This window comes from Neolamprologus multifasciatus, chromosome 16 (assembly GCF_963576455.1).
Source record: "Neolamprologus multifasciatus chromosome 16, fNeoMul1.2, whole genome shotgun sequence".
Classification (NCBI taxonomy): Eukaryota; Metazoa; Chordata; class Actinopteri; order Cichliformes; family Cichlidae; genus Neolamprologus; species Neolamprologus multifasciatus.
This window is the reverse complement of record NC_140454.1, coordinates 17,874,905-17,901,877: the sequence shown is the minus strand read 5'-3', so window position 1 is coordinate 17,901,877 and position 26,973 is coordinate 17,874,905. Positions and strand designations below refer to the sequence as shown.

The 26,973-nt window shown below is 38.3% G+C and overlaps 1 protein-coding gene across 2 annotated transcripts in view; it reads right to left on the bottom strand.

Moving 5' to 3' along the window:
- The window catches only part of LOC146500629 (glypican-6-like), a 90,353-nt gene that overhangs the window by 13,965 nt on the left and 49,415 nt on the right, over positions 1–26,973 (bottom strand). The window contains exons 5-7 of one of the 2 annotated variants that reach the window (XM_085134433.1): positions 14,639–14,769; positions 13,856–13,999; positions 12,840–12,869 (exon numbers count right to left, since the gene is read on the bottom strand). In XM_085134433.1, the coding sequence (XP_084990559.1) occupies positions 12,840–12,869; positions 13,856–13,999; positions 14,639–14,769 (305 nt within the window). The remainder of the gene's footprint in view (positions 1–12,839; positions 12,870–13,855; positions 14,000–14,638; positions 14,770–26,973) is intronic. The other variant, XM_085134434.1, reaches the window with a different exon arrangement.

Sequence of the window (26,973 nt, the reverse complement as noted above, 5' to 3'; positions counted from 1 at the left end):
CTACCATGTAAATGCTGCAAGAGAAGTTGAGACTCGTCAGACCACAAAACATTTTCTTAATCTTCTACTCTACAATTTTGCCGAGTCCACGCAGCCTCAGATTGTCAGCAATCCTTTGAGCAACAGCAGAAGACCACATGGCGTGGTCTGCTGTAAGCCATCTGCTTCACGCTTTGATGTATTGTGCAATCAGAGATGCTCGTACGCATACTTTGGTTGTAACGAGTGGTTAATTGAGTGGCTGTTGCCTTCCCATCATCTCAAAGCAGTTTGGTCATTTCCCCCTAACTTCTAGCATCAACAAACCATTTCCACCAAACTGCTGCGCACTGGATGTTTTCTGCTTTTTGGACAAATCTCTCTGTAAACTCTAGAGATGGGAAAATCCCAGTAGATCAGCAGTTTCTGAACAACTCAGACCAGTACCACTCATGCTCAGTTTAAACATCAACAAGTCATCTTGTCCATGTCTATAACCTTAATGTGCTGAGGTGATGACATGTGATTGCCTGATTAGACATTTGGTCTAAGAAGCAGTTAAACATATGTACGTAATAAAGTGACCAGTGAGTGCAAATAACATATTGTTCTCTCTTTCTTCTACAGAAATGTTTTTTCTGGGAAAAGGGAGGAGATTTCACTGAAAAAAAAAATCACAGGATCTCATAGCAGATCCACCCAAGTTAGTCAGGTTTGGTTGGATCTGCTATGCTTTTTTCTCCTTTGACAACATGCAAAACTAATACCAAGCTTAAAAAATTACTTTTTAGGACTGTGGTTTTACCATATAAGTAAAAAAAAAAAAGTTTCTTAAAGCACATGCACAGCATACAGTGCAACGCACATCTACCAGTGGCTCTAAAGGTTTCTGCCCATCGTAAATTTAAGAATATGTCCACGCCGTGCAATTCCACATGTTTACACTTTTGTAAGCTAACCAGAGTCCCATGCTTCTAAATGAAAGTTACATCCTCTTTTAGCTTACCAACTGTAAACACAGCTGTTTTATGAAGAAAGAGTCGACTTGACATGTTGTCTGCTTTGGTTCTTTTTGGTTTGCTCCTTTGTTTTCTAAACAAACAGCCACCACCGCACAGCAACTATCAACTGTACAGGTAATTCGTTGGAAAAAGGAACTTGTGAACTTGTTAAGGTGGTCTTCCAAAACAGCCATCAAGGAGTCACTAATGAAGCACATTTTCACATAATGAGCGTCACAGTTTGTTAGACCAAATCTGTGTCAGGCGGTGCCGATGTGGTGACTTGGATTTACAAGCTATAGTTTTCATTTGGTGGGCTTTAATTTAAGCACTCAAACATTCATGCATGAGTGCCACCCCTTGCCTAGAAAATTGTTGCGTTTATGGTCAAACAGTGTCCTGAAGTATCATGCCACATATGCACTGCCAGACTATTTATTTTTGTGTGGTCTCAGAGAAAGTATCAGTTATGCTAGAATCTGTGGAATCTACATAATTGCATGGTTTTGGTAAGAGTCAGTAAATAAAACAACTCAGAGAAAGGAGCTGTGGATAGGCCCACTTTACTTCCATTAGGCTGTATCCAAAACAAGAATGTTTCAGTGGCTTGTCATATCCCTGGATGGCAGAAATATAATGCTAGGGTCAAGATTTTTTAAAAGGAGTGGTTATGTTTTTTTATTTCCCTGACAAGTGACTTCACAAACCACACATGCATGTTACTCAGTGTTTTCTGCTGAACATGGTAAGGAATGCAAAGAACAAAGATCATGCACATGAATACACAGTTTCGCTTTCCAAGTTATTCATGTACTAACTGATCATTTGTCTACATATGAAAGCAAAAAAAGCTAAATCACCATTTCCACTTCACATAAAAGAGATTTAGTATGCAAGTTGGCAGTTCAGACAAATCATCAGAATCTAGCTGAACAGCTGCCTTTTGAATTTTTTATTCAGTCATTCACATTCTTCATATGCTCCTAATTCAAATCATGCAGGGATACAGCCCGTGCATTTTGCTAAATGCACAAAGAAGAGCCCAGACAGATCACTTGTCACACAGCCAACAAACAGAGACAATCACACTGTCACACCTAATAGCTATTTATTGACCTGCATGCTTTAGCGGGAGGAAACTTAAACATCTAAAGTAAACAAAATCACAAGTGCAAAACCTTCTAGACAGCTATCGATCCACCGTGCTACCATCTTTTCTTTTTGGGAGACCTAACCAAGAATTTAGAAGAATTTTTAACTTGATGTCCTCACACCTACTGTAAAGCACAGGGGACAAAAAAGAAACAAACTAACGCTAGAGTGAGGGCAGAGTGTTGCTTACTGTCATTTCACTGGAATGTTTGACCTTCACTGTGCAGAACGATTATTTGTCATAGTTCCCTCCTATCTTTCAGGTTCATGGAGGACAGTGGGGGACCCGGACCTAGACCTCTTAGTGAATCATGCCATTTCAATGCTTATGGGTGCTCACCTTAAATTTAAGGTGTGAAACTTAAGTTTATTAAGACATGTATGCATGAACCGCATATGATTTTAAAAACATAGTTAGTCTGAAAGGCAATCAGCATTATACAACTTTCATAGATGTAAAAAATTTAAAGCCTTTCACAGAAAAGAGTCATTTTTTTCACATCAAAGTAGCCCTTGTTGTCCTATCACTTAACACTGATCAGATAGATTGGTTTCAGTGGTTGCGTTAATCCAGAAATAACAAGAAATCCTAGTGTATAAATGCTAAGTTGGGACGCTGTGTAAAATGTCTCATAAATACATATTTATTTCACTATAGGCCATAGAAAAACATATCATAAACATAAAGGACTGCATTAAGACAATTCACCATTAAAAAACTGCAATTTTGAATTTGATGGTAAATGTCTAAAAGAAGTTGGTACAGGGCCAATGTGGACCACTGTGTATCATCCCCTCTTGTTTTAACAACAGTCTGTAAACATCTGGGAAGTGAGGAGACAAGTGTTTGGACTTCTTGGATAGGAATGTTGTCCCACTCTTGTCTAATATAGGATTCTAGCTGCTCAACAGTTCTGGGTTGTGTTTGCCATATTTTTCCATTTCATGGTCCACCAAATGTTTTTAAACTGGTCAAAGATCTGGACTGCAGACAGACCAGTTCATTGCTCAGACTTTTGTAATAGGTGCAGTAAATACTACGTAGTTTAGTCTTAGTTTGTCTTGCTGAAATATGCAGGGTCTTCCCTAGAAAACTATATAAAAGTATATGCTGCTGAAAAACCTGTTTAAATCTTTCAGCACTGCGAATGTGGATGGCACAGTGAACCGAGTTCACAGACAGTGATTACTGGAAGTGTTCCTAAACCCATGCTGAGATTTCCACAATAGAATCACTCCCGGTTTTAATGCAGTGCTGCCTGAGGGCCCAAAGGTCATGGCCATGATATTGATTTTCAGCCTTCCCTCTTGAACACAGAGATTTCTCCCAATTCTCTGAATCTTTTGATGAAATTACATACTCTAGAGGACAGAATTTTCAGAGATTGTTTACTGTCATTATGCAGTCACATAACAAAATTCTGTGTGGTAATTAGCTTAAAACCAGACACGATTAAAAAGACAGAGACACAATGAACAAATATACACAATAGGGAAAGAATTATAATGTAGTGTTGCAGTTACAAAGTGTCTAGCACATGTATTGGCCCTTTAAAGCATGAGGTGTGTATGTGTGTCTGTATGCGGGGTAGGGTGGGGTGATAGAGTTCAGAGCTCCGGGAAAGAAGCTGTCCCTCAGTCTGTTGGTTCTTGTTTTTAATGGTCCTATACCTTCTTCCAAAAGGCAAACAGTTTATTACTTGGGTGGGTGGAGTCTGCAGCAATGCAGCTGGCCTTCTTTTGGACACGGTCAGCATACACTGAGTCCATGTCTGTGAGAGGTTTTCCCACAATCCCCTGTGCTGTTCTCACTGCCCAAGCCAAGTGCTTTCTGTCTTGTTTCGTGCAGCTGCCATACTATACTGACATACTGAGACAGAGGATGCTTTCTGCTGTGGTTCTGCAGAAGTTTGCAGCAGGCTCAAGGGGAGCCCATCCCATTTATGGCTCCTGAGGAAAAGTAGCCTTTGCTGGACCTTCTTTACCAGGTGACATGTATTCAAGCTGTGATGTGAATGCCCACGGACATACGGTTGTTTATCTATTCTACCTCCTCCCCGTGTACAACAAGGGGAGCATGTTATGTGTTGTCGACCCCTTGCAGTCACCCCACAATGAGCCTCCTGGTCATGCTGGTGTTCAGGACCAGGTTGTTTGGACATCCTCTCCGTAATGAGCCTCATCATCATCTGATATGAGACCCAGTACGATGGTGTTGTCTGCAAAACTCACAAAGTTATTTGTAGAGTGGGTAGCAGTGTAGTCAATAGTGCCAAGAGGTCTGGGCTGAGTGCACAACTCTGCTGTGCACCTGTAATCAGGGCCAGTGTGGATGATGTACTGTCCTCTATTCTCACTACCTCAGGCTTGTTGGTGAGAAAGTCCTTGATCCAACAGCACAGTGAATAGTAACCAGGCTGTGAAGCTTCAGTGCGAGTTCATCTGTGATTACTGTATTAAATGCAGAGCTGAAGTCAACAAATAGCATCATAAACATCCATTAATATGCTGCAGGTGAGACAGAGCTCCCCGTATAGGTGGACCGATTACTGTCCAGAACAGTAGTTTAGGATGATCCTCTCAAAGCACATTATAATTACCGGGAGTCAGTCTCAACAATTTTATTTTACCGAACATTATTCTGAATTTGTTTGACACTTTTTGGAGCCTGTTTTTTTTTTTGCAGATTGGTAAACTGCTTCTCTGAGATGCTCTTTTTATAACCAATCATGTTACTGACCTCCTCCAGCTGTTTTGCTTTCCTACCTTTTGCTACCTCCATCCCAATTGTGTTAGATATGTTGCAGCCATCACTTCAAACGATAACACACGAGTTAGCCGTTTTCATGAAATAGCAAAATGCCTTTTTAAATGTGACATGTTTTCTAGAATATGGGCTTGTGAGATTTCCAAATCATTGCAATCTGTTTTTACACTTTTTACATTTAACCAAGCTTTTGGGGAATTTAGTTTGGAGATTTCAGCTTATCACAGTGAAACCATTATACAACTTATGCAGGAGTTCTGACAAGTATATTTTCGCAGAACCACAGGCTCACAGCTTGCGGTGTTGCTGCCCACATGCTATGTTCCCTAACCACTCTGTCATCGGGTCACCTGCCGCAGTTGATTGTTGACTTTGGCTTTCAAAAACATTTGCTCTATGCAGCGGTGGAAAAAGAGGAAAGAAAAAGAGGAGCTATAATTTATTTACAATTATAGCTTTTCCATTTGACGTGTGCACTCATCAAGCTATTTTGTTTGTGTGCAGGGGAAAAAACTAAAAAGTAATTGCTGATTTTGAATATTAAGAAATGTTGAAGAAACAAACATCTTGGTGGAGGCATGATTTTACAAGTGCCATTTGTAATGCAAAAAAGGGAGGGCTCAAGTTCAGAACAGGGTATTTTGTTCCCCCCTTTTACTTTCCGTTTGTAAGATTCTTGTAGGAAAATGTATGAAAACCTTGTCTTATGTGAAATGAACCAGCTCAAACAAATCTCAGAGTTGTGGTAAATAAACCGAGTAAATTATGTTTGTGTTTTTAAAATTCAACAAATTCCAGGATGGGAAGGAGGGGGAGGACTTCTTTTGCTAAATTATTTTCATTTATTAATAATCAGTCATTATGTGCATGGATTAAATTTTTTAATATATAAATATAATCTCTAATATTTCCAAAACATCTTCTGAAAGCTATGCAAAAAGAGGGTCCAGTACTATGTGCACAAACTCATGGATCAAAGGCTTTATTTTATTTTTTAGTGTTCCCTACTGGCTCTTTCCACAGTCTAGCCTTGTTTGTGCCCTGCACTCACTGTTGTGCTATATTGCCATACATATAAATTGCGAACTATGCATTACACAAGGGGACAAAAAAGTACCTATAAAACTACACTAAATTGAACTGCACAAAAACTTGTTACAAATGTCAAATTAAAAGCTCCGCTTCTTATCTTTAATGCACCTCTGAGACTGACAGCGTGTTGTGCCTTTATCCCCTCTTTTGACTTTAAAATCTCCATTTCTCTCCGAGCTTTGAGGGTGTGTGCTCTGACAGAATGTCAGGCAATTAAACAGTCATGGCTCATTGAGCTGGAGGTGGGCCTGCTCCTCCAGGCTCCTCTATAGGCAACAGAAGAAATGAACACAAGCACTCCCTGCCATCCCTTCCTCATTCTTTGACTTGCAAACTTAGCAGTGAATCTAAACAAGAAGTTCTTATCAAAGGACACTTTAAACTGCTGTCAACTTTCACTGGGCTGAGCAGTGTCACTGTCGTGGGTAATTATCTCATGCCAGAAAGTAAACGAGAACAGTGTGTGGGACAACAAAGATGTGTTCTCGCAGGGTACCCAGTCATGTCCCTGCTGCGAGATGAACACATAAACGCAGCCACAGTAATGATGGCAGGAGACAGCTGCTAGCTGTACCTTTACACCACTAAGCACTAAGGTAAAAACAAGGCAGCAGTTTCAGTTTATATATACAGCACATACTGTAAAAATCTTGGAGTAAGACCAAAGTACTTTACAACTCTACCAAGCTACAGAAGGCTGCTATCGTTTGACGTTTGTGCTTGTGTATTCTTTTTCTTTTCTTTTTTTGCTTTGATGTGAAAAGAATTGTGACCAAACTTTCAGTGAGGAAAAGTTGTACTGTGATACTAACGTATTTTGAGATTATTTCATAAACACTACTGGACAGTTAATTTTCATAAATCCATTTGCACTAGAACCTACTCAACTCGATGTGATTTTTAGTGTTTTCCATTAGGTAGCAGTGCCTGGTACAAGGTACTTTTTTAGTATCGGATTGGCCAGTCATCACTTGATGAGTCATGAGAGCGACTCCTTCACAAAAATCAGACCTTTTCCTTTTCTGAAACCTGGCAATGAGGAAAATGGCTGCACAAAAACCAACACTGCGGTCCCCGAGAGCAGTGTTGGGAAGGTTACTTTTAAAATGTATTCCAGATTACAGAATACATGTCCCAAAATGTATTCTGTAACGTATTCCGTTACGTTACTCAATGAGAGTAACGTATTCTGAATACTTTGGATTACTTAATATATTATCATGCTGTTTACAACTACATGAATGTACTATTGCTGTGATTTATTACTGTTACTGAAGGTCCGTAGTAAAGGGACCTCTGGCTAATACGGTGGGTTCTGTGTCGGGCTCGTAGCCGAAAACTAGCTTTACTTTGTTGTCTGGGTCAACTTTGCTTGCGAGAGACAGAGAGAGGCGTTGAAAAGCTGCTTCAACAGAACTTATTGTTTTTGGAGGAAAACACGAACACAGTGTACAGTCGAGTCTTAATAGCTTACTTACAACTGGGCTCGTCAGGCACTCTTCTTGGCTGCAGTGGTTATTATTATATTTACATGCTTCCAGCTCCCGTTTTTGCTCAATGACAGCTAGTACTTTTCCTTTTTCTCCCTCCCTCGCTCACAGACACATAACAGGTATGGCAGTCCATTCTCCCTGCAGCACGGACTACACTGCCTATGATGCTACATTCATTAGAGCTATACCGGTAGCATTCTGCCTATTAGCTTAGCACAGCAACAACAGGCGCTCTCTCACCCAGGAAACAAGCAGAGAGAGAGCGTCACCCTGTAACCATGGCAACCGTAACGCTGCCGCCTGGAACAGCAGAACGTAGCTGTCAAACAAAGCCCAAACAGTCCTGACCCGCCACAATATGAATCAGGGAAGTACCGCCGTGTAATCCATTTATTTACAAAGTAACTGTATTCTAAATACCACCTTTTTAAATGGTAACTGTAACGGAATACAGTTACTCATATTTTGTATTTTAAATACGTAACGGCGGTACATGTATTCCGTTACTCCCCAACACTGCCCGAGAGTGACAAAAAGCCACAGACTGAACAGCTAGTTTACCATCGCCTCGGCGTCCTCCATTGTTGTGTTGTATTTGTGTCACATAAAAATGACGTCACAGGACTTTTTGCTGTGTTGCTATAATGACCCATGATTCTCAATTGTAATGGAAAATAATAATACCAAGTAGAGTCGAGTCGAGCTGAGTCAAATCGAGTAGGTATTAGTGAAAAAGAGGCTATAAAGAAGTCCTGGTAACTTAAGTTCAATGGACTTTGTTTAACTTTTGTACTATGTGTTCTTACATATATTTATAAATGTATTATACCTAACCTCAGCAGTCACACATATCTAGCAAACCAGGAATACTGTAACATATACCTGCAGGCGGTTACGGTTATAGGCTGTTATCGCAACTGCAGAACTTTGACAGAATCATCAGACTTCTCAGGAGGTAGAAATGTACAAATAAACAAACACTTTGTCACAGATCCACTCATGCATTTTAGGACAATTTTTTTCACATGGTCTCGCTTGCCAACATTAGATTGCTGGCTGGATGCTAACAACCAATTTTACACAGTTAGAGGTTTGACAGCTGGAGGTAAAATGCAGGACTTCACAGCAGATAAATGAGACATCTAAAACACATTCACTCATCCAAGGTACACCACTGTACACTGAATCAGGTATCAAAAGTATATTGTGTCAATATTGTGTTATTGTCCAAAAGTATTTGGACAATAACACAATATTTGTAGTTTTGCTTATGCACACATCTCAGTAGATTTTAAATCCACCAATCAAGATGTAATTTAAGAGCAGACTTTAATCTTTTCTGCAACATTTTTTATAAATCTTCTGAAATTTTTAAATGCTCAAAGGTAATTGAGCAAAGACAATTTTAAAGATAAGGACTGTTAGTAATACTTGAATGAAGGTCTAGAGCTCATGGACATCACAACACATTTTTTCCTTCCTTGAGATGCAAGGACTTTACTGCTTTTACCTTCTGTTTCTGAAAGCTAAAGTTCTAGACTTCAATCCGATCCTGATATTTAATATACAGCCAGGTATTTTTTTTTTTATAACTAATAGATTTTTCCCCCCATTGTACTGTAAATTAGTGATGGGATTTCCGGCTCTTTTTAGAGATCCGGCTCTTTCGGCTCGGCTCACTAAAAAGAGCCGGCTCTTTCGGCTCCGAACCGGCTCTTCAGGTTGTTTTGTTGCTTTAATTATTTAATCATTAACAATAATATAAAATTATGCAGAAAAGGAATTACTAATGTTAAAAAAAAGTGGTTTTATTTATATATGTTTATATATGGCCCCTAGAGACAAAGCACGTACAAACTCTAAAGCATATACAAACTCCAAAAAGCACGTACAAACTCCAAAACACATTTCTAGCGTTTACTGAACTTCCAAAACAGAGCTACCCAGATCACTTAAATTACACAATTGAAAGCATGTGTGTATTGTATACTTCCTGGCTTGTGTAGCCACTAGGAAACAAAAGCTCAACACTGCGCCCTAGCATCCTGGAGCACTTCTGTTGTCTTTTGTACGTGATTCTGAGTTTGTACGTGCTTCTGAGTTTTTACGTGTTTTGGAGTTTGTACGTGCTTCTGAGTTTTTACGTGTTTTGGAGTTTGTACTTGCTTCTGAGTTTTTACGTGTTTTGGAGTTTTTACGCGTTTTGGAGTTTGTACATGCTTTGTCTCTAAGGGCCACCATAAATATACTTTATTTATTCACTCCACATAAAATGTAATAAATAAATCATATAATACAAAAAACAACTATTTACATTTAAAATTTTTACATTTTCAGCTTTTTCCTTTTAAACAAATTTAACGTGAAACAACACAAAACACTGCAAACCACAACACAATTAAATATAAATTAAAATATTAAAACAAAAAGAAGATGCACATTCTCTGTCATATGGGCCTGCATGATTTCTGAATCCTTTATCATCTGCAACTGAAAATAGTGGATGATTACTATACCTTTCTAATGTGACGTTGTTGTCCCTGGCTCTCTTTCTCTCTGGCTCTGAGTGCAACTAACGCCCCTCCCCCCTCTGCTCAGCGTAAAGTACAGGCCGCGTGTGCGGAGTTTAGCGGAAAAAAGGGCGAGAGAGAGGGTGAGAGAAAGAAAAAAAAAAAACCTCACGGCTCCCAATAAGGAGCCGGCTCGCGTCGTTCACTTCAAAGAGCCGGCTCTAAGAGCCATTTCGTTCGCGAACGACCCATCACTACTGTAAATAAGTGAACTGCATCAACACACTTTGATTCTGTATGTGAATTTGCTTCCACTTGTTATTTGTCCAGCATTTCTCTTGCTTCATGTTTTCCAAATTGTCTATCAACGTTTTGCCAAAACCAAACAGATTCACAAGACTAAAGATGGGAAAGATCACAACAGCATCAATAGGCTTCTGAGCATAAGGGTATATGGGTACAAAAGAGAGCCATTCTACTAACAACAGTAGGTGCAGTGGCTGTCTTTTGCTTGCTTTTTGTGCAACGCTGCATTGAAAAACTGAAGCAAAACTTCACACAAGGATCTTTCCAGAGAATGTTTTTAGTTTAAAACGGAATTATGTATAAATAGCTCCTGACTATGTGCATTTTAAGGTTTTTGCATTCTATTTTGTGATGAAATGACACATGAAAAAACTGAAAGTTTGGATGTCACTCCTGCTGTGAAAAGACACAAAAGGAAAACAAAATTGCAGTGATAATTCCTAAAATGACATTTTAGGAATCTCATATTTTATGAGATCAGACTGCACAGCTGACTGCTCAATATATATGTCTGGTGTCCAAGAACAAACAATACCCCAGGAAGAACAAAAAACTGCAAGATGAAATAAGCCTGATGAATAATGGCATCACATTCTAGGTTGGGCAGATTAACATACATTTCTTTAGATCATTTTGGAACCTGGATGTCTAAAACCAGATCAGGACTACTACAGTGATGACAAAACATGGAAAAAGGAGTATACTGATATGGTGTTCTTGAGTATATACCAAATGAAGACATAATTCTCAGTCTCAAGAAGCATCGCATTCCAGACATAACTCAAAATTCCTCATCTATTTTAAAATGGAAAGCAGACCAACACAAGTTAAAAAGAATGATCTTGAATTACTTGGGTTATAGCCCACGTCTTTATCGGTGAATTTTTAATGTTTTTAGTGAAAACATTGTCTGTCTGGTCAGCATCAAGCACGAGGCAGACAAAGTCTCCTTAAACAACTGACTGAAGCAGCTATGTGGTAAAGAGACAGCTATTCCCAACTGGGAATTAGTGGAGATCTAAAATAAAGCTAAAAGGACAGGATATGCCCATCAAATTGGTTGAATTATGCAAATGTTGCTCGATATCTGCTGGAAGTGTTTGTTAACAAATTCACAATAATATTGAAAATGTCAGAGTTAATTTGAGGGCTTGTTTTAGTTCCCTCAAGTTGCCACAAAAATCTAACCAGCATTTTATTGCACAGTATGAGTCAATATAGCTCAGTAGGCATATTTCATATCATGCACATTTGAATCGGAGGATACCGACAGCAAACATATGGTAAATTGACTGTTTTTTTTATTTATATATATATAAAACTTAATACAACACTTTATACAACATATCTTATTCAGCCATTCATACAAGCACTATTTTCTAGACTTATGTGCTTTCTATCTAACAGTCATACGCATTCATACTCCAGTGAGTGCATTGAGAGTTCAGTTGGCAGACTGGAGCAGCGAGAGATCGAACCACCAAGTTCCTGAGTAGTAGATGAGCTACTCTAACTCCTGAGGTAGCACCCCCACCTCACCCAGCCACACATATCTGTGGCAAGTATAGTTTTGATTTTGAACTGGAACAGTGGACATGAGTTGGACAAAACTAAAAGATAAGTCAAGAATCTTTCTTTATTTTTCATAAGCCAAACATCACATGGCACAGCCTATTATAGAAAACCCACAATTTGCAGCATTCTGTGGCCAGATCAGCATGGATTCCTCAGGCATGTTGATAATAGAATTTTCTGCGCATGTAAACTGGTTTAGTAATAGTATGTCAAAAAATAAGCCCTTGCCACTGAGCTCCATTTTGCGAGAAGCTCTAAGGAGGCTTATTGCCTAGTTATTCGGGAGCAGTCTGGTGCCCCCGTATCACTGTACCATTATAGCTGCTGCTGCTCATAACACTCCCCCACCAAGACTTCACAGCTCTCCCTTCTGTCAGCTGTGACGGAGCAGGTCATTTGCTGACTGGTTGGGATCCTCGTGGAGTTGACTCTATTAGTTACAGCAATGAGAGTTTTGGACTAGGATGTGTCTCGAATAGATGCGGCGGTTGATGAACGTTTATGTTGGATCTTGGTGAGGCATCTTGACTAGCTGAGAACACCGTGGCATGTGTTCAACAATCCCTGCGGTGTTAGCCACTCAACTGTAAAATGCTGTGCTTAACAGCTGACACTTCTGATGCCACGATATACCACATTATCAAGCTTCGAAGAGTTTTACATTAGAGCACCTTATAAATCACAGGAAACATTTTAATGAGAGTATTTGACATTGAATCCCTTGTGAGATGAAAATGAGAGTATGACACTTAGCACACCAAGTGCTGCATACCACTGGGATTTACAAGTCCCAATGCTTGCTTGCTCGAAATCTCTAATGCTTTGAATACAGCATTAGAGGAGTGTGTGTGCATCCCCGTTCACACAATATAAAAAAAACACAATTTCTCCTTGCAGTTAATGCATAAAACAGTGCTAGATAACGGTCCCAGCAAAAACATAAGTATAAAATGTTGAACCTTACACTGTGTTGCATCGCATTCCAAACAATCCTCTGGTTTGCAGCATAAAGGCAGGGAAACAGAAAGTCTTAATTAATTCAGCGTAGGTGGGAGAAATCACTGACGGACATATAACGCTTAAAAGCCAACTGCTGCACATAAGACATCAAAAATGCATCGAGAATGAATTAGATAAAGTGCAAAAAACATAATTAGGACTGAATAAAACAAATAGCTCATTTGTTGTTGTGGGATTTCAAGAGGCAGATGGCAAAAAAAGGCTGCTTTTCAAATTATGTACCCATTAACTAAATAACCTATTATTAACCTCACACAGAGAACTAAGACATTCGATTTGGCAGGTTTTAAAAACTATGAGAAATGAGGCTGCCATTCACCAAAACAGCCTGAATAATTTTCTCCTTTTCAAGGTTAAATATTACAAGCATAGCAGGTACATTTTTGAAAAGATTCAATGCGAAAGGCCAGGTATAAGAGAGGAAGGGTAAAAGGAAGTGATGCTGCAGGAGTAATACACAAGCAGAGCTGTCTCTCAGCCAAACTGGACTGCCACCCCCATGTTAACCTTTACCCCGATGCAGCATTTTAGGTCTCAAGGTTCTTTGAGATGGAAATTTATGTATCAAGATCCTATTGAACAAACATACAGATTATCTGACAGAAAATAAAGGTGCGCCTTAAAGAAGGAATTGATGTGGTCAGCCTCACAAAAATCTATCCATCTCCCTTCTTCACCTTCTCTGTTTGCCAAGTGCACGGGGATGAGAAGGGCAGTGAATGCAGTACATCACACTTTCCCATGCCGTCTTTGGGTAAAGCTGTTGATTCGTTAACAAACACAAATCGATACAAAGGTCTGAATGGAGGACAAGTACAAAGAATTAATTTCCGGCTCCGGGGGCTTACCATGGCAAATCACCAGCTTTAATCAACAGTGTCAAGTCAAAAAGATAAATGATGTCTACACTGAAGCAGCGTCTTGTCTGAAAACAGAAAGCATTGGCTTTTGTCTTCTTACCAGTCTGTCTAGGCTTGTGCCAGCTGCAGTGGTAGGCCTCTCCTCTGGGCTGTAGGGCCTGAAGCGGGCGTTGAACACATCCGAAACACCACGAGCAGATCTAGTGATTCCTGCGGGTTTTGGCTGACCACAGCCTTGAAAAACCTACAATTACAAGAACATGGGTACCCAACTGTCAACAGTTTAAATTACTTGGGATGCAGAAAATAGGTAAAATACACTGTTTGGATAAGGTCTTGTGAATGATTCACCCCTGACTACTGGTGTGATAGTGCTTTACGTCAAGTTGAGGCAACCATGTTGATAGGTGATCCGACTAGGAGATGTGACCAGTGCTATTTAAGTTTGTTGAGTTAAATTTTTACAGGCTTCTGGTAAAATACCACATATACTTAAGCCATAAACAAGATGGCATCTGGTGCATGGGAAAGGCAACTGAGCATTTAGTTTTGAATGGGAACTGGCATCTAATTCAGTGTAGGCAGAAAAATATTCTTCCCCTTTCTGTCTACAATTTTGTGGGCAAAGAAAAATGCAGTAAAACACAGGAAACACATTAACTACTGTTAGTTGAACTAAGATTATCTGACCAACTTGAAACATGTAATTCAAATACAAGACCTAAATTTGGACATAATTAGAACGTGTTGTAATCCACACCTTAGTCACAGCCCAGTATGACTTCCAGCAAAGCTTATTCCTCATTTTGTGACGAAGTTGGACTTCGTCAGCCTGTCTGAAGTGTTACTTTGGTTCTTAGAGAAATGTACCTAATTGACATACCCTGTAGGAGACCTGGGCACTGTTATCTTGCATATTCATGATGGCCTCTGAAATCTTGACATCAATAGGCCCCATGACAGATTCAATGTTGAAAGGTCCCTCTAGCCTCTGCGCCACCAGCAGCATGGCATCTGTTATATAAAAAAAAAAGGTGTGGTGTTGGAGGAAGAAGAGCAAAGGTGCAAACACACAGTTGGTAAAGTGCTCACAGACAAAAATAACTGTCAGTACAGCAACTATTAAAAAAAATGACTGCACTGCAAGGTCCATCTCAAATTACAAAGGCCTGTTTACATGCTTGGTGAAAGTAGCAGTCCAATAATAGTGAAGAACACACTGCAAGAAAAATACTGTATGATTGACACAATGCCAGAAATTCACTGTGAAAACAGAAACCACAATCATCATGTACAAAGAAAAGTCTCCACTCATGTCCCTGAATTCATTTACATAGCGGTGCTGCTCAATTCAGTGGTGTGCAATTGCAACGGGTCTTTATTTAGGTGCCAGCTATAACTGCTCGCATTTTGTTTATGTGGGTTTGTGTTTCCAAACGCAGTGAATAGTTTTATCTAACTGGTAAATTAAAAAACGTTTTTGAATATTTTTCTCAGTTGATTGTGTTTTGGGCTCTTTTGGTTTTCACAGAAGGTGAAAAACAACAGAAAAAGTAATAAAATGGTACTAATTGTACTAATGGTGCAATGCTATGCCTACCCCTGATTAATACTGAAGCAATTAATTGACTGGAAAAAATATGTCACACACACACACACACACACACACACACACACACGCAGACACACACACACACACACACACACACACACACACACACACACACACACACACTTCCGTTAAGGTTTAAAAGTGCAGATGTGTTTCCTCTCTTTGGCTTACATCTCTGCAAACATGAAAATATTTGCTATATTGTCGTGGAGCTTTTTACAAAGAGGACACAAACGGTTTACAATTTGCAAACTACTACATCTTCTTCTCTGATTGCTGCTCAGTATTGTCATTTACCACCTTCCCATCTCAGACTGCAAGCACACTTACGGAGCATGAATGTTTCTTGAGGCAAATTCAATTTTTATGTAGATCAACTCAATCAAGTCTACAAAATGCTGTTAGGCTCCATGTAGTGAATAGTGCTGATGAGTAATTGATTTAATAGAACTTTTGAAAGCCAAGCACTTATTTACATACCCTGTGAAAAAGGTCAATGGCTCATTAATATTGTGTGGACACAAGCCAGAGGGCCTTGTTGAACATGATACACTTAACATATCATCTGCACTTGTTTTCATCATTTTTAATGAACATATTTGCAAGCTTTTCAAAAGGATGTTGCATTCACATGATCTAATATGAACAACTCTGTATGGTTCACATTGCACAGTACCTCAGACTAATTAGGCAAACTGCTGTTGCCCTTTAAAGGCTCACTGAGTAAACTGAAACTGCTAATGTTGATTTATATCGATGTGCTAGAGTCTGTACGGTGGCAGCTCTGAGTTTGACTGCCGTGCCACAGGTAACTGGACATCACCAAACCACTCATTCATAGCTAAAGGCCCATTTCTGCAGACAGTACAGAACATGCATCTCCATCCACAAACCAGAAGGCTGGTTTGTGGATAAGTACTCCACAATTACTTTGTACCTAAATATAATAATCCTGTCATTTGGAGACTTCAGAGACAATGATGTCTCACTGTACATGCTCCATGACTCCCTTAACAGTTTATTTTATCTGTATCAAAATTCCAAAAGTAGCTTGTTGGTTTTTGAAGAATAAATTATGTATTTCTTTTGGCTTGCTACTCCAACCGCCCCACCCATCATAGGAAAATAAAATAATGTATTCCCAAACTGTGAAGGAATAGATAACATTCCATGGGGAACAGACCAAAACTGGCGACTGAAAAGAAAACATTAAAAAAAAAAAAATTGACCTTACACAAAAAGGCAGTTGCAGACATGAGAAAACATACTGTAGTGCAAATATTGTACATACCCCCCGACACAGAAAACAAACAAATGAAAAAAAGAATATCTAAATTACACTTTAGTGCTTTGATAGCAGACCTGTCCAGCTTTTCATTCTTCTGGGACCTTAGATCACTAATGGCAGGGGAAAAAAGCTGAGAAACATTAGCTCAGCTCTGCTTCCATTTCCTTTCCAATTATGTCAAAGTCAGAGTCTTTGAAGAGCCCCTCTGTTTGTTTACACTGTGAATTGCAAATGGCCTGTGATTCTTGCTGAGATCTTAATATACAGATTACATCAGTGCCAAATGGTTTTCTACAGCAGCACTTCAAGTGCACAACTGTGTAACCATATGGTCCAAGTGTAAAAAAAACCCACCTGCAATGGGCAAAGAAAAATATCTTTGCTGTTTGTCTATTAGCAGCCATGGCAATCATTTTTAGAAAAGTATTTTTTAACAGCGTACTGCAGTTTAGTTTGACTGCTTTCTTTTTGTGTCCTTATATTCCTTTAAAAAAAATCTGAACGTAGCATTTCCATATTGTTTGTTATTTAATGTGATTATAATGCAAATTCATTCAACTGCCCCAGGTATGTCTGCTCACAAAAACAAACACAGGTAAAAGTATATCTAAATTCAAGCTTAAAAGCTCTCAGTTGCAAATACTGAAAATTTAGGTCAGCAGCGCCAACTGGGAGCAACTTGTATTTCATCACAGGAGAAAAGAAGAGTGCCTCCAGGATCAAAAACGATGGCAATCTTTCCCAGCAGTGGTGACTTATCTGCAACTTATCAGATGGGCTCAACAAACAGATAGCTAGCCCGGGAACTTTGTCTTTATACACAGCTGAGGGAAAGCAGAGAGTGTCACGGGGGGAGGCAGGGAAAGAAGAAAGCCGGAGAATAAGATGTAGTTCTGGGTTGAGTGAGGCTAGGGCTATAGCTGTGTCCTATAGAGAGATGGGCTCCTGCGCTATGAAAACCTCTGCCTACATGGAGAATTAATGACTCTCATTTATGAGGAGTGCAGGAAGTCCAGTCCACTGTGGCACAGCTGCCACTCTGAGCCAAATTTTCCCTGCATCACTTTTGCGCCACTGAGATAGGCTACTGGCCAGCCAGAGGAAATCTTGTTATCAACACGACACAGCCATGCAAATAGACATATCTTGTCCTATTCTGAGCAGGGTTTTTTACAGCTGTGACTTACTGGATAGAGACACAGAAATCTAAAAGACACCATGCCTCGAAACCACAGCATGAGCCAATTATTTTTACTTCAAATTGGAGGTTAATATTTCAGTTTGTGATATGAAACATGCTTATTTGCCCCGCCTTACTCTTGCCTCTGCCTCTTTATCGAGATTGATGTCCACTTAAATTCAGGCTATGTCAGCTAGCAACAACCTCCAGCAGACAAGGACAAATAAGGAAAGTGAACAAGCCCATCTATGGCTCTTTGCCTATGAAGAGTTCCACAGGATGAAAAATGGCTCTAGTGTGATTTGGATTCTGTAAAGCATACCTCATCTGTGGTTCAGTCAACCAACTAATAGTGCTATGAAACAGTATAAAAATGGAAAGGAAGAAAAAAAAGGCATATTGTCCCTTGGACACATAGTCGTGATCAAGAAAAGGAGTCCTTGAACATAGACATATGTGCACAGCCCATGGTTTAATACTCATAAAGAAAAAAAATGTATCAAGTATTATGATTTATTTTATTTGTTTGTTTGTTTGTTTTTTACATCAAATGTTAAAAATGCCTTTAACGGGCTACTTAAAAAAACAAAAACAAAAACTGACCCCTCTTTTCCCAAAAGAGTAGTCTACTTTACCGACTTTTAGATGTTTTGGTTCATTAATAATTTGATAAATGACTATAAAGACACACAAGGCAATATTTAGAAAAGCTGGGGCCTAAATCTTAACCCTAAATAAAAAAATATTTTACAAGAGATCATTTCCTCTGTTGCTAACATGAGGCAAAAAAAACCCTCAAAAATAATCTTGTACACAAATCTACATAGACAAATCTATGCACACAATTTGGAGTAAAATGTAGAGGATGTAAAATTTCGATGCAGGAGGCAGGCAGGATTCATGGAAAGGAAGCCTTTTTATGAGGCTGATTGCAAAAAGTACACACAAAACAAAACAATATCCAAAAAAGGTGACACAAAATTAAAACCACAAGTCACATGATGAAAGAATCCTGCAGGACAGAATTACAGGCACTGAGACAGAGACCAAAGGTAACACAGTACTTTTTATGCCCAAAAGGGTAATCAAGAATCTGAAGCAGGATGCTAACGAGACACAGCTGAAGACAATCAAGATGATGACACAAGTGGGGAGATGTAAGCGAGAAACAGTAACTAAAGCGGGAAACAGATGCATGCATGAACTTCACATATTGAGATTGATACACGAGGAACAAAAAGCAAATGGTTTTGTACCCTTTTAATTGATTTTGTACTGTTTTTTCACTCCTCTAAGGACTTAGTTTAATGATTTATTGGTGTTTTTTATGCACTATAACTAAAAAAAAAGTGAAATTCTTTATCTGAACCTTAACCTTTAGCAGTACTTTGTTTGTTTATTTGGTGATTACAAAAATTAGCCTTTTAACCGCTACAGAAAAGCAGTTAGCAGGCAACACAGAGAACTGCCTTCTAATCCGCAGCATTTTTGCCATGTCATTGTGACATATGTTAGCATTTCAGTGTTAGCCCCAGTGGTGTTTTGATCTAAATGCTAACAGAGAGCCCCTCAAATAGCTGTCTTGTACAAAAACAAAGCCTGAATCATTTAGCATAATTCATGTTCAGTGATGATGGCAGCAATCTAAAACAGTAGGCAAGACTTAAAATGCAAAACCCAAGAGCAACATTGACAATGTACTGCATGGCTAATCAAACTAAGAGACACAATCCGATAACGAGCTATTCACAATCAGATCGTGTTACTAATGGGGCTGGAGATATCATGAAATTTTGTGTATGGTTTGCTGACTGGACTGTTTCTAGTATTTTGCTCACAATTATGTTGAAACCAGCCTTTCCTGTTCTCACTTTGTAGCCTCATGTTGCAGGGTGCATCACAATCCTCAAATGTGATCTGGACAAGCCATGCAGCTCTGAGCAAAGACAATAATAGACCTTGCTGGTTATAAACACACTGGAGAGTATAATTTCTCTCTCTTAACAAAATTCCTGTCTTTCTGCAGGTTTCTAATTACACAGGTGGGAAGAGAATATGTAATTAGATCCACTCAACCACATCTTCATGTAACTGTGAGTGATTAGACAAGCAAATAACTATAAAACAGAATGTAAATTAATGTCCCTACAGATGCCAGTGCACACAAACCTCCAAATGTTCACCCGGTGCTGCCTTGAGAAAAGCACAGTATGTTCTACATTATTTGACTTCTGCAGACAAATGACACACAAGGGTGGTACAGGCTGTCAATACTCGGTCAGAAGAAAGTCCTGTGTAAGGAAGTTATTATGTAATATAGTGTCTTCAGCTCTTAGTTTTAAAGGTTTTCTCACAGCTAGGTTTCTACATTTTATACACACACAGACACTAAAATTCAGAAATGTCATTTTAGAATGATATTAAAGATAACTGCAATTTCTGGTAAGCTAAAATAAAAATCTGTCTTTAGCAACTTTAAAGAGGAAAGCAAAGCTATTTCTGTTTAGCTGGTAAATATAAAGAATTATTGACATTTAATCTGGAAACATGCAATTTTAGAGGAAAAGGTCATAAAGGTTTATTTGTTAAACTCTTTCAAGGCAATTGTTCTATAATTAATTATGTTTAATTTTTTAATCACCTTTTACAGTGATACGTTGGCAGCGGTACTCAAATAAGGCATTTTTATGTACTTTAACGCTCGGTTACATTGTTATTCCTGAAATGAATAAGTTTGCTTTTTCTGTAAATCTCTGCGCTAACCCTGCAATCTGTATAATGAAGAACTTATTCGATGACCTCCAAGAAAAAAGGAGACAGAAAACTACCTTTTGTATGATGTGTGCCTAATAACACATCTGACTGTGCAATCAGTGCTACTGGTGATTGAAAATCAGAATGTGAAACTCAGCCACGGGTATTTATATTTAGCTGACATTTCAAATCCCGGAGAGCTGAAGTTTAATTGAATATGTAGAGATCTCATATATAACAGGCTATCACGGTCTTCACTTTTCACAAGGCCCAATTTGTAAAAAAATAAAATTCTTATCAGTGCGTCAGATGAGTGGCATGCTCTGGTGCTGTTTTTCCTTCGTCCTGTGTGGTCTTAATTTCCATCCCTGAACAGCAGTGATATAGAACTGCTGTGCCTGAAAGCCATTTACCTACACCTGTGGAGTTAAATGGATGTATAATGGCTGTCTGCTCTGTCTAATCGTTGTGGCTTGTTTTAGCACCCTTTGGCAAAAGGTTAATAAAAGCCCAGAACTATATGATTTTTTTTTCCATTTGAAAAATGCAGAATACTCTAAGTCTGCAACGATTATTATCACACAAAAAGTATTTTCAACTAAAAAGCAAAAATAACCTGATAATTTATTTAAATGCTTTTAATCACATGTTCTGTAAAGTTCCAGGAAAAGCGTAGCTGTTTGCTTTGTTTCCAGTCTTTGAGTTGATAAGCAGTTATGATTTAACAATATATTAAAACATTCATCTTTCTTTACATATACTTTTGCATGGATGGAACCGTTCAAGTGTGGCATAAGTGGAAATACTTTTCCTCAAGTAAAGACTCCTAATATTAAATATATTATTTCTTGGGAGATTGCAGTCACAGGTTATTTCTTGGCTGTCACGACCATTCACAGAGTTCCATTTGCAATAGTGCATCCACACATAGACAATTTTCATTACTCGAGATGAGTTTTAGCTTTTTCAGTGCAGCTTCACTTTTACTCGCCCACTCAAACGCTCAGTTTTCTCTTCCTTTGTCACATGAGATGAAGAATTGCTTCAATCTATTTTTATAAAAGTAATACCATTAAATTAAATTCCAATAAGTAACAGAAATATCGAATCACTAAAGGTGACCATGTCTAAAATGCTTTCAATGGGCAAATTCTAGGGCGAGGTCACCAAACCGGGTCGGATTTGTGTTTGACCCGTTCGGTTTGGCTGCCAACTTGCATCACCCAGTTGGCCTAAAATGGAATCGCTTAATTTTAGTGAAATGGAAGCGTGTGATTTCTATCAGTGTTTCGAATTTCTGCTGGTTAGACCATAAAATTCAAATCTTTTCAGCGTCCTTGTGTGTAGAAACTTTTTGTGTGGTCTGAGTTTCAGCCATGGGCTGTCCACTCTCGGTGAGTACAGATTTTATTTTCCCTTTTCTGTCAATATTTTATTCATGAGGATTTTTTTTTTAAACAAAAAGAAAGGGTTTGCTGCTGTCTTGAATTTCAATAAACAGTTTGTAGCTGGATACAGTTACCAAGTGAAACAAATCACCTAATTAAAAAGAAATGAGCAGATAGAATCGATAGAGATCACTTCCAATGTGGAGACATTTCTCTCTCAAGAGGGAAAGTGAGCGAGCAACAGAAGCCAGTACACATTGAGGCACCTAGATTAGGGAAAGAAAAAAATACAGAACGAAAAACAAAAACCTGGCACTGATAACCAGTTCACTTTGGACTGACTTTAGTCCAGTGGCAAGTCTCTGTAAATATCTCAATATGTGGGAGACAAGGTTCCATCACAGGTATAATACAATATGATAATGGCACATATTGCATGATCTAAATCACAGAGCGCAATATTTATCTCCAGGGCATGCGATTGTGTGACTGATATTTAAAACATCTGAGAAGTAGAAGACATCAATTTGTGCAGACAGTCTGATTAAAATATAGTTAAAAACATCAAATCATTATTCAACAAAAAGAATATCTGAAGAGTTATAAAAAATGCACAAAGACAAATAAACGCTGTCAAAGCAATGCTAAATAGACAATCTATCTAAAAAGCAGCATGATCTATGCATCCTACATGCATCCTGACTGTATTCAGTGCAGCCTTTGATTGCGGTGAACAGCCTGACAGCTGTTCCTCAGTCGCTCCATGCTTCAGCTAATTCGTGTAATTAAAATCTAATCCTACCTTTAATCTCATCAAATTGCTCGCAGGCTGCTTTTGAAAAAGGCGTGTTTATTATGATAAATGGTGTATAGAAAGCAACTACAAATTATTTGACAAAATAAACTGTTTTTTCATTACATTTATCATAACAATAAGGTTTTGTGTGGATACAGTAGCTGGCATCTTTTTTTCCATATTGGATGCAGTGAGCAAGCCTTGGAAGTCGTGGAATTGTGAGAAATCAGCATGGATTTGTTCTCCAGTGGGAACAAACGGATTAGAGACTGGCTACTCAGCAGCAGAGTCCATTTAATCTGCTGAATGATTTATTTCGATTTGATTTATTCAGCGTAACATTAAAGAAGAAACAGATATCGCAGCATGGCATTAAAAACTATATTTATTAAAACCTTAACTATCCATTTAGTTCCTACATGAAAAATGTTATGTTGTATTCACAGTAGAAGCATGGCTGATTGATTCATATGAATGCTATTGTTCATGTTCTGTCAAGTTCTAAGAACAGCATTTTTCCAAATTAATGTGAAATGACAACATGATATCAACATATTTAAATCGGATATTAGCGGAGCTTGTGAGAAGCTCTAGCCTCTAAATTAAGTCTCCTGGTCAGATTTTAGTTGCTTAGGGGCAAACACAGCAAGCACGCGTTCAATGCTATTTGTCTAAAGGAGAGAAAACTTCCAAGATCTCCTCACTGGGATGCATCTGCATTCCTCTGTCTCATGAACAGAAATATAAAGGAAAAATATGATTTTGGAGGGCAATTTTTCCTGTCACTTTTTTAATACTCTAGCCTTAACAGCAAATAATTGTTTTCAAACATAACATCAAAGCAAACATCCAAAAGCGAGGAAGTTGAACCAGTTATTTTTTTCTCTCTCCTCCTGTGAAAGTGCGGTACAAAAGTAGCGCTTTCTAAACATTTCACATTTCCGAGGAGCAGTGCAGCTGCTCTTCGTACACACATCTGTTTTAGTTTGCTTCTGGCGATGCCATAATAGTCACTCTCAGCCTCACACTCATATTGTAGATAAATGGAGGTAAGGCTGTGAACTGGCCTTTCTTTTTCCTTCTCTCTCTCTCAACTTCTGTCACGAGTTTGAATTTATTTAATCAGAGGGTGTTATTTCCTGCAGTGTTGTGAGGAAAATTGTCACTATCAAGGGCACAGCCTCCAGGTGTAAAGGATTTCTCGCTCTTTGGTTGGATTAGTTCTCACCTCCCCAGTATCTTGAACATAAAGCTGGTCTGAATAGATGCCACAAGAATCAAGATGAATATCGCAGCTTGAAGTCCGCAACAGTATGTGATAGCAGAAGGTGATCTGAGTTCATTCAAACCAAAGCTTCTTATTTCTAAGTAATAGCATAGTTGTGATCTACATGGGATTACATATTACAGTAATTTGTCTGCATGTGTAGAACATGAAATAACCTTCCTGACAATTTAACACAGAGAGACGAGTCAATACCGTTTTTTGTGGTTAGACTTCAAGCTAATTGAAAATCTTTCATCCCATAATGAGCATGAAATGTCAGAGCCAAAAGATATAGAACTGGCATTTAATCTGCACCAGGGAACAATAACCCAATTGACAAGTGCTCTAATAAAGACAGAATGAACATTGCTACAAAATTAATGGCAGAAATGTAAAACTGTGAAATTTAACTGGCGCCATGTTAGAAATTAATTTTTTTTTAGTGAAGTAAATGTAGACATTCTATTGGATTTAGGAGTCCAACAGACTTGTTTGTTTTCAGAAAGCAGTCTCACTGGCAACTAACAATAGATAACATTCATGTTGGAATTTATTAGTAAAATTTGATAAACCAGACAGTGCAAATGCAACACAAACATCATTTTTTTTTTTTATTTATATATTATTTTTACCATTCTCCCTGTTTTTGGCTGATAAGAAATTCAGGTAAAGTGAAATAGTGTCTATATTATCAGTGGGGGTGGGTATATTTATTTGTGAAATCTCTCTGTTACACTCCAAGGCTTCATTTTGGCAACTTCCTGTGACCCTGAACAGGATGCATGGTTTTGAAAATACACTGATTGAGATTAACAAGAGATTGACAGCTAGGATAAATAATATATGTGGCATTCTGAAATTGTGATGCTGTTACAGCTTCTGATGGTGCCCTGTTCTGTCGACTATAAAATGTGACAGATGTTTCTTACCAAACAATTTCACACGTTACTAAGCTTCAATGGCTGCAGCAACAGCAGGAGCAAAGGTACCAATAGGCAACCTGCAGTGTTTAATTTTTGATCATTCAATACTGGATCCTCAGTCAAAAATCCCACAAGCTGTAGGTAAAAGTTATTTTTGTTGCTTGAAAATTGTGAACAACCCTCAGTAAAGTACTATTTAAGATGCAAGTCATGATTCCTAAACAATATTTTAGTTTGAACCTCAAAATAATCAGTTTCGTTATTTTGATTAAGTAAAAGCAACGGGTTTGAAATTATAAATTATTTTTCTATTAGTTGATAAACAGAATAGTCATTCCAGCTGTGCTTTCAATAACATAAATAAACTTACTGTATTTTTCAGACCATAAGGTGCATCGGATTTTAAGGCACACTGTCGATTTTTGAGAAAATTAAAGAACTTTAAGTGCGCCTTATAGTCCAAAAAATACGGTAGTAACTTACATGCAAACAGTACCCCATGTAATTTATTCATATACACTAATCAGACAGTTATTCAGGTGAACCTTGCTTGCACTGTGTCGGACCCCCTTTTGCATTCAAAACTGCCTTAATTGTTTCAACAAGGTTCTGAAAACCTTCTTTGGAGAATTTCATCCATATTGACATGGTAGCATCACTCAGTTGCTGCAGATTTATCAGCTACATGTCCATGATGCACATCTCCCATTCAGCTCTATTAGACTGAGATCTGGCATCTATGGAGGTCAGTGATTTTATTGTAGTGTTCATGAAACCAGTTTAAGATGATCTTGTGTTTGTGACATTATCCAAATTCTTCGATTGAAATCACTGATTTCAATATTTTTCCAATCTCCTATTGTCCAACTTTGGCGAACCAATACAAATCGTAGTCTCAATTTCTTATTAGTAGACGACAGCAGTAAAAACTGGTGTGGTCTTCTGCTGCTGTAGCCCATCAGCTTCAAATTTCAGCCTGTTATGGAATTAGGGATAGCATTTTGGATACTTTGGTTGTAACACGTGCTCAGCTATGTTACAGCTATGTTGGCTGATCAGATATTTGCAATTGACTGAACAGCTATACCCAATATCTTGGCTGGTGAGTCTGTGTTCATAGCATAACTGTTATGTACACTATATTTGTAATTTATTTATAAATTTATATTTTTATTTCACTTAGATCCTATGATATTTCTGATTTTAGTAATAAAAATAAATGTTTTAGTGAATATTGTATGTACACAAGTCAAGAGTGACAACACACACACAATAGTCATGATAAAAGATTAAGAATTCAGTGTTTTAATTGTGATAATTAAGATACAATCAAGATATGACCCAGTATGAAATCCAGGCACATGTCTTGAATGTCTTGAATGTTTATAACTAATGTAGTTTTTAGTTCAACTGTTATGAATTCAGTTCAGTAAAGGGAAAAAACTCTGGGGGTAAAGCCCAGTCTGTTAAAGTAGGAAGGCTGAGGCATTTTCTCCGAGGCATTTGCCTTTTTACCAAAGGCGATAACAAGTTCCAGCATCTCCACCACCCCCCGTGAAAGGTCACAGGCTTGTTTTTGCAACAAATCAAAAGTGTGGAAGATGCTCAGTCTAGAATCTTCTGCTGACAGATAGCGTAAGCTTTAAAATATTTAAAAATAAACTAATAATTAAGTCAAAGTTGATCTAAAAAGGTTGGCAAAAATAAAGATGTTAAAAAAATCCCATTACATACCCATAGGTGCAAGTGTGAATGTGATTTGATGTGGATTTGAAAGTGTTTGGATTATTTGGTATTTGCAAAACCCATATTGCTGGACACTGCAAGGTGCAAAAAAAGTCAATAAATCCAAATGTATTTAATTTTTGCACATGAATGACTGATGCCACCAATGTGCAGTTCAACAGAACATTTTTTTCATGTGCACTGAGAGGTCCCTGATATGATGCTTTTGCATCATATCAGGGACCTCTCAGTTGGAGAAATGCTTTCGTTTATACCCATGAGTGT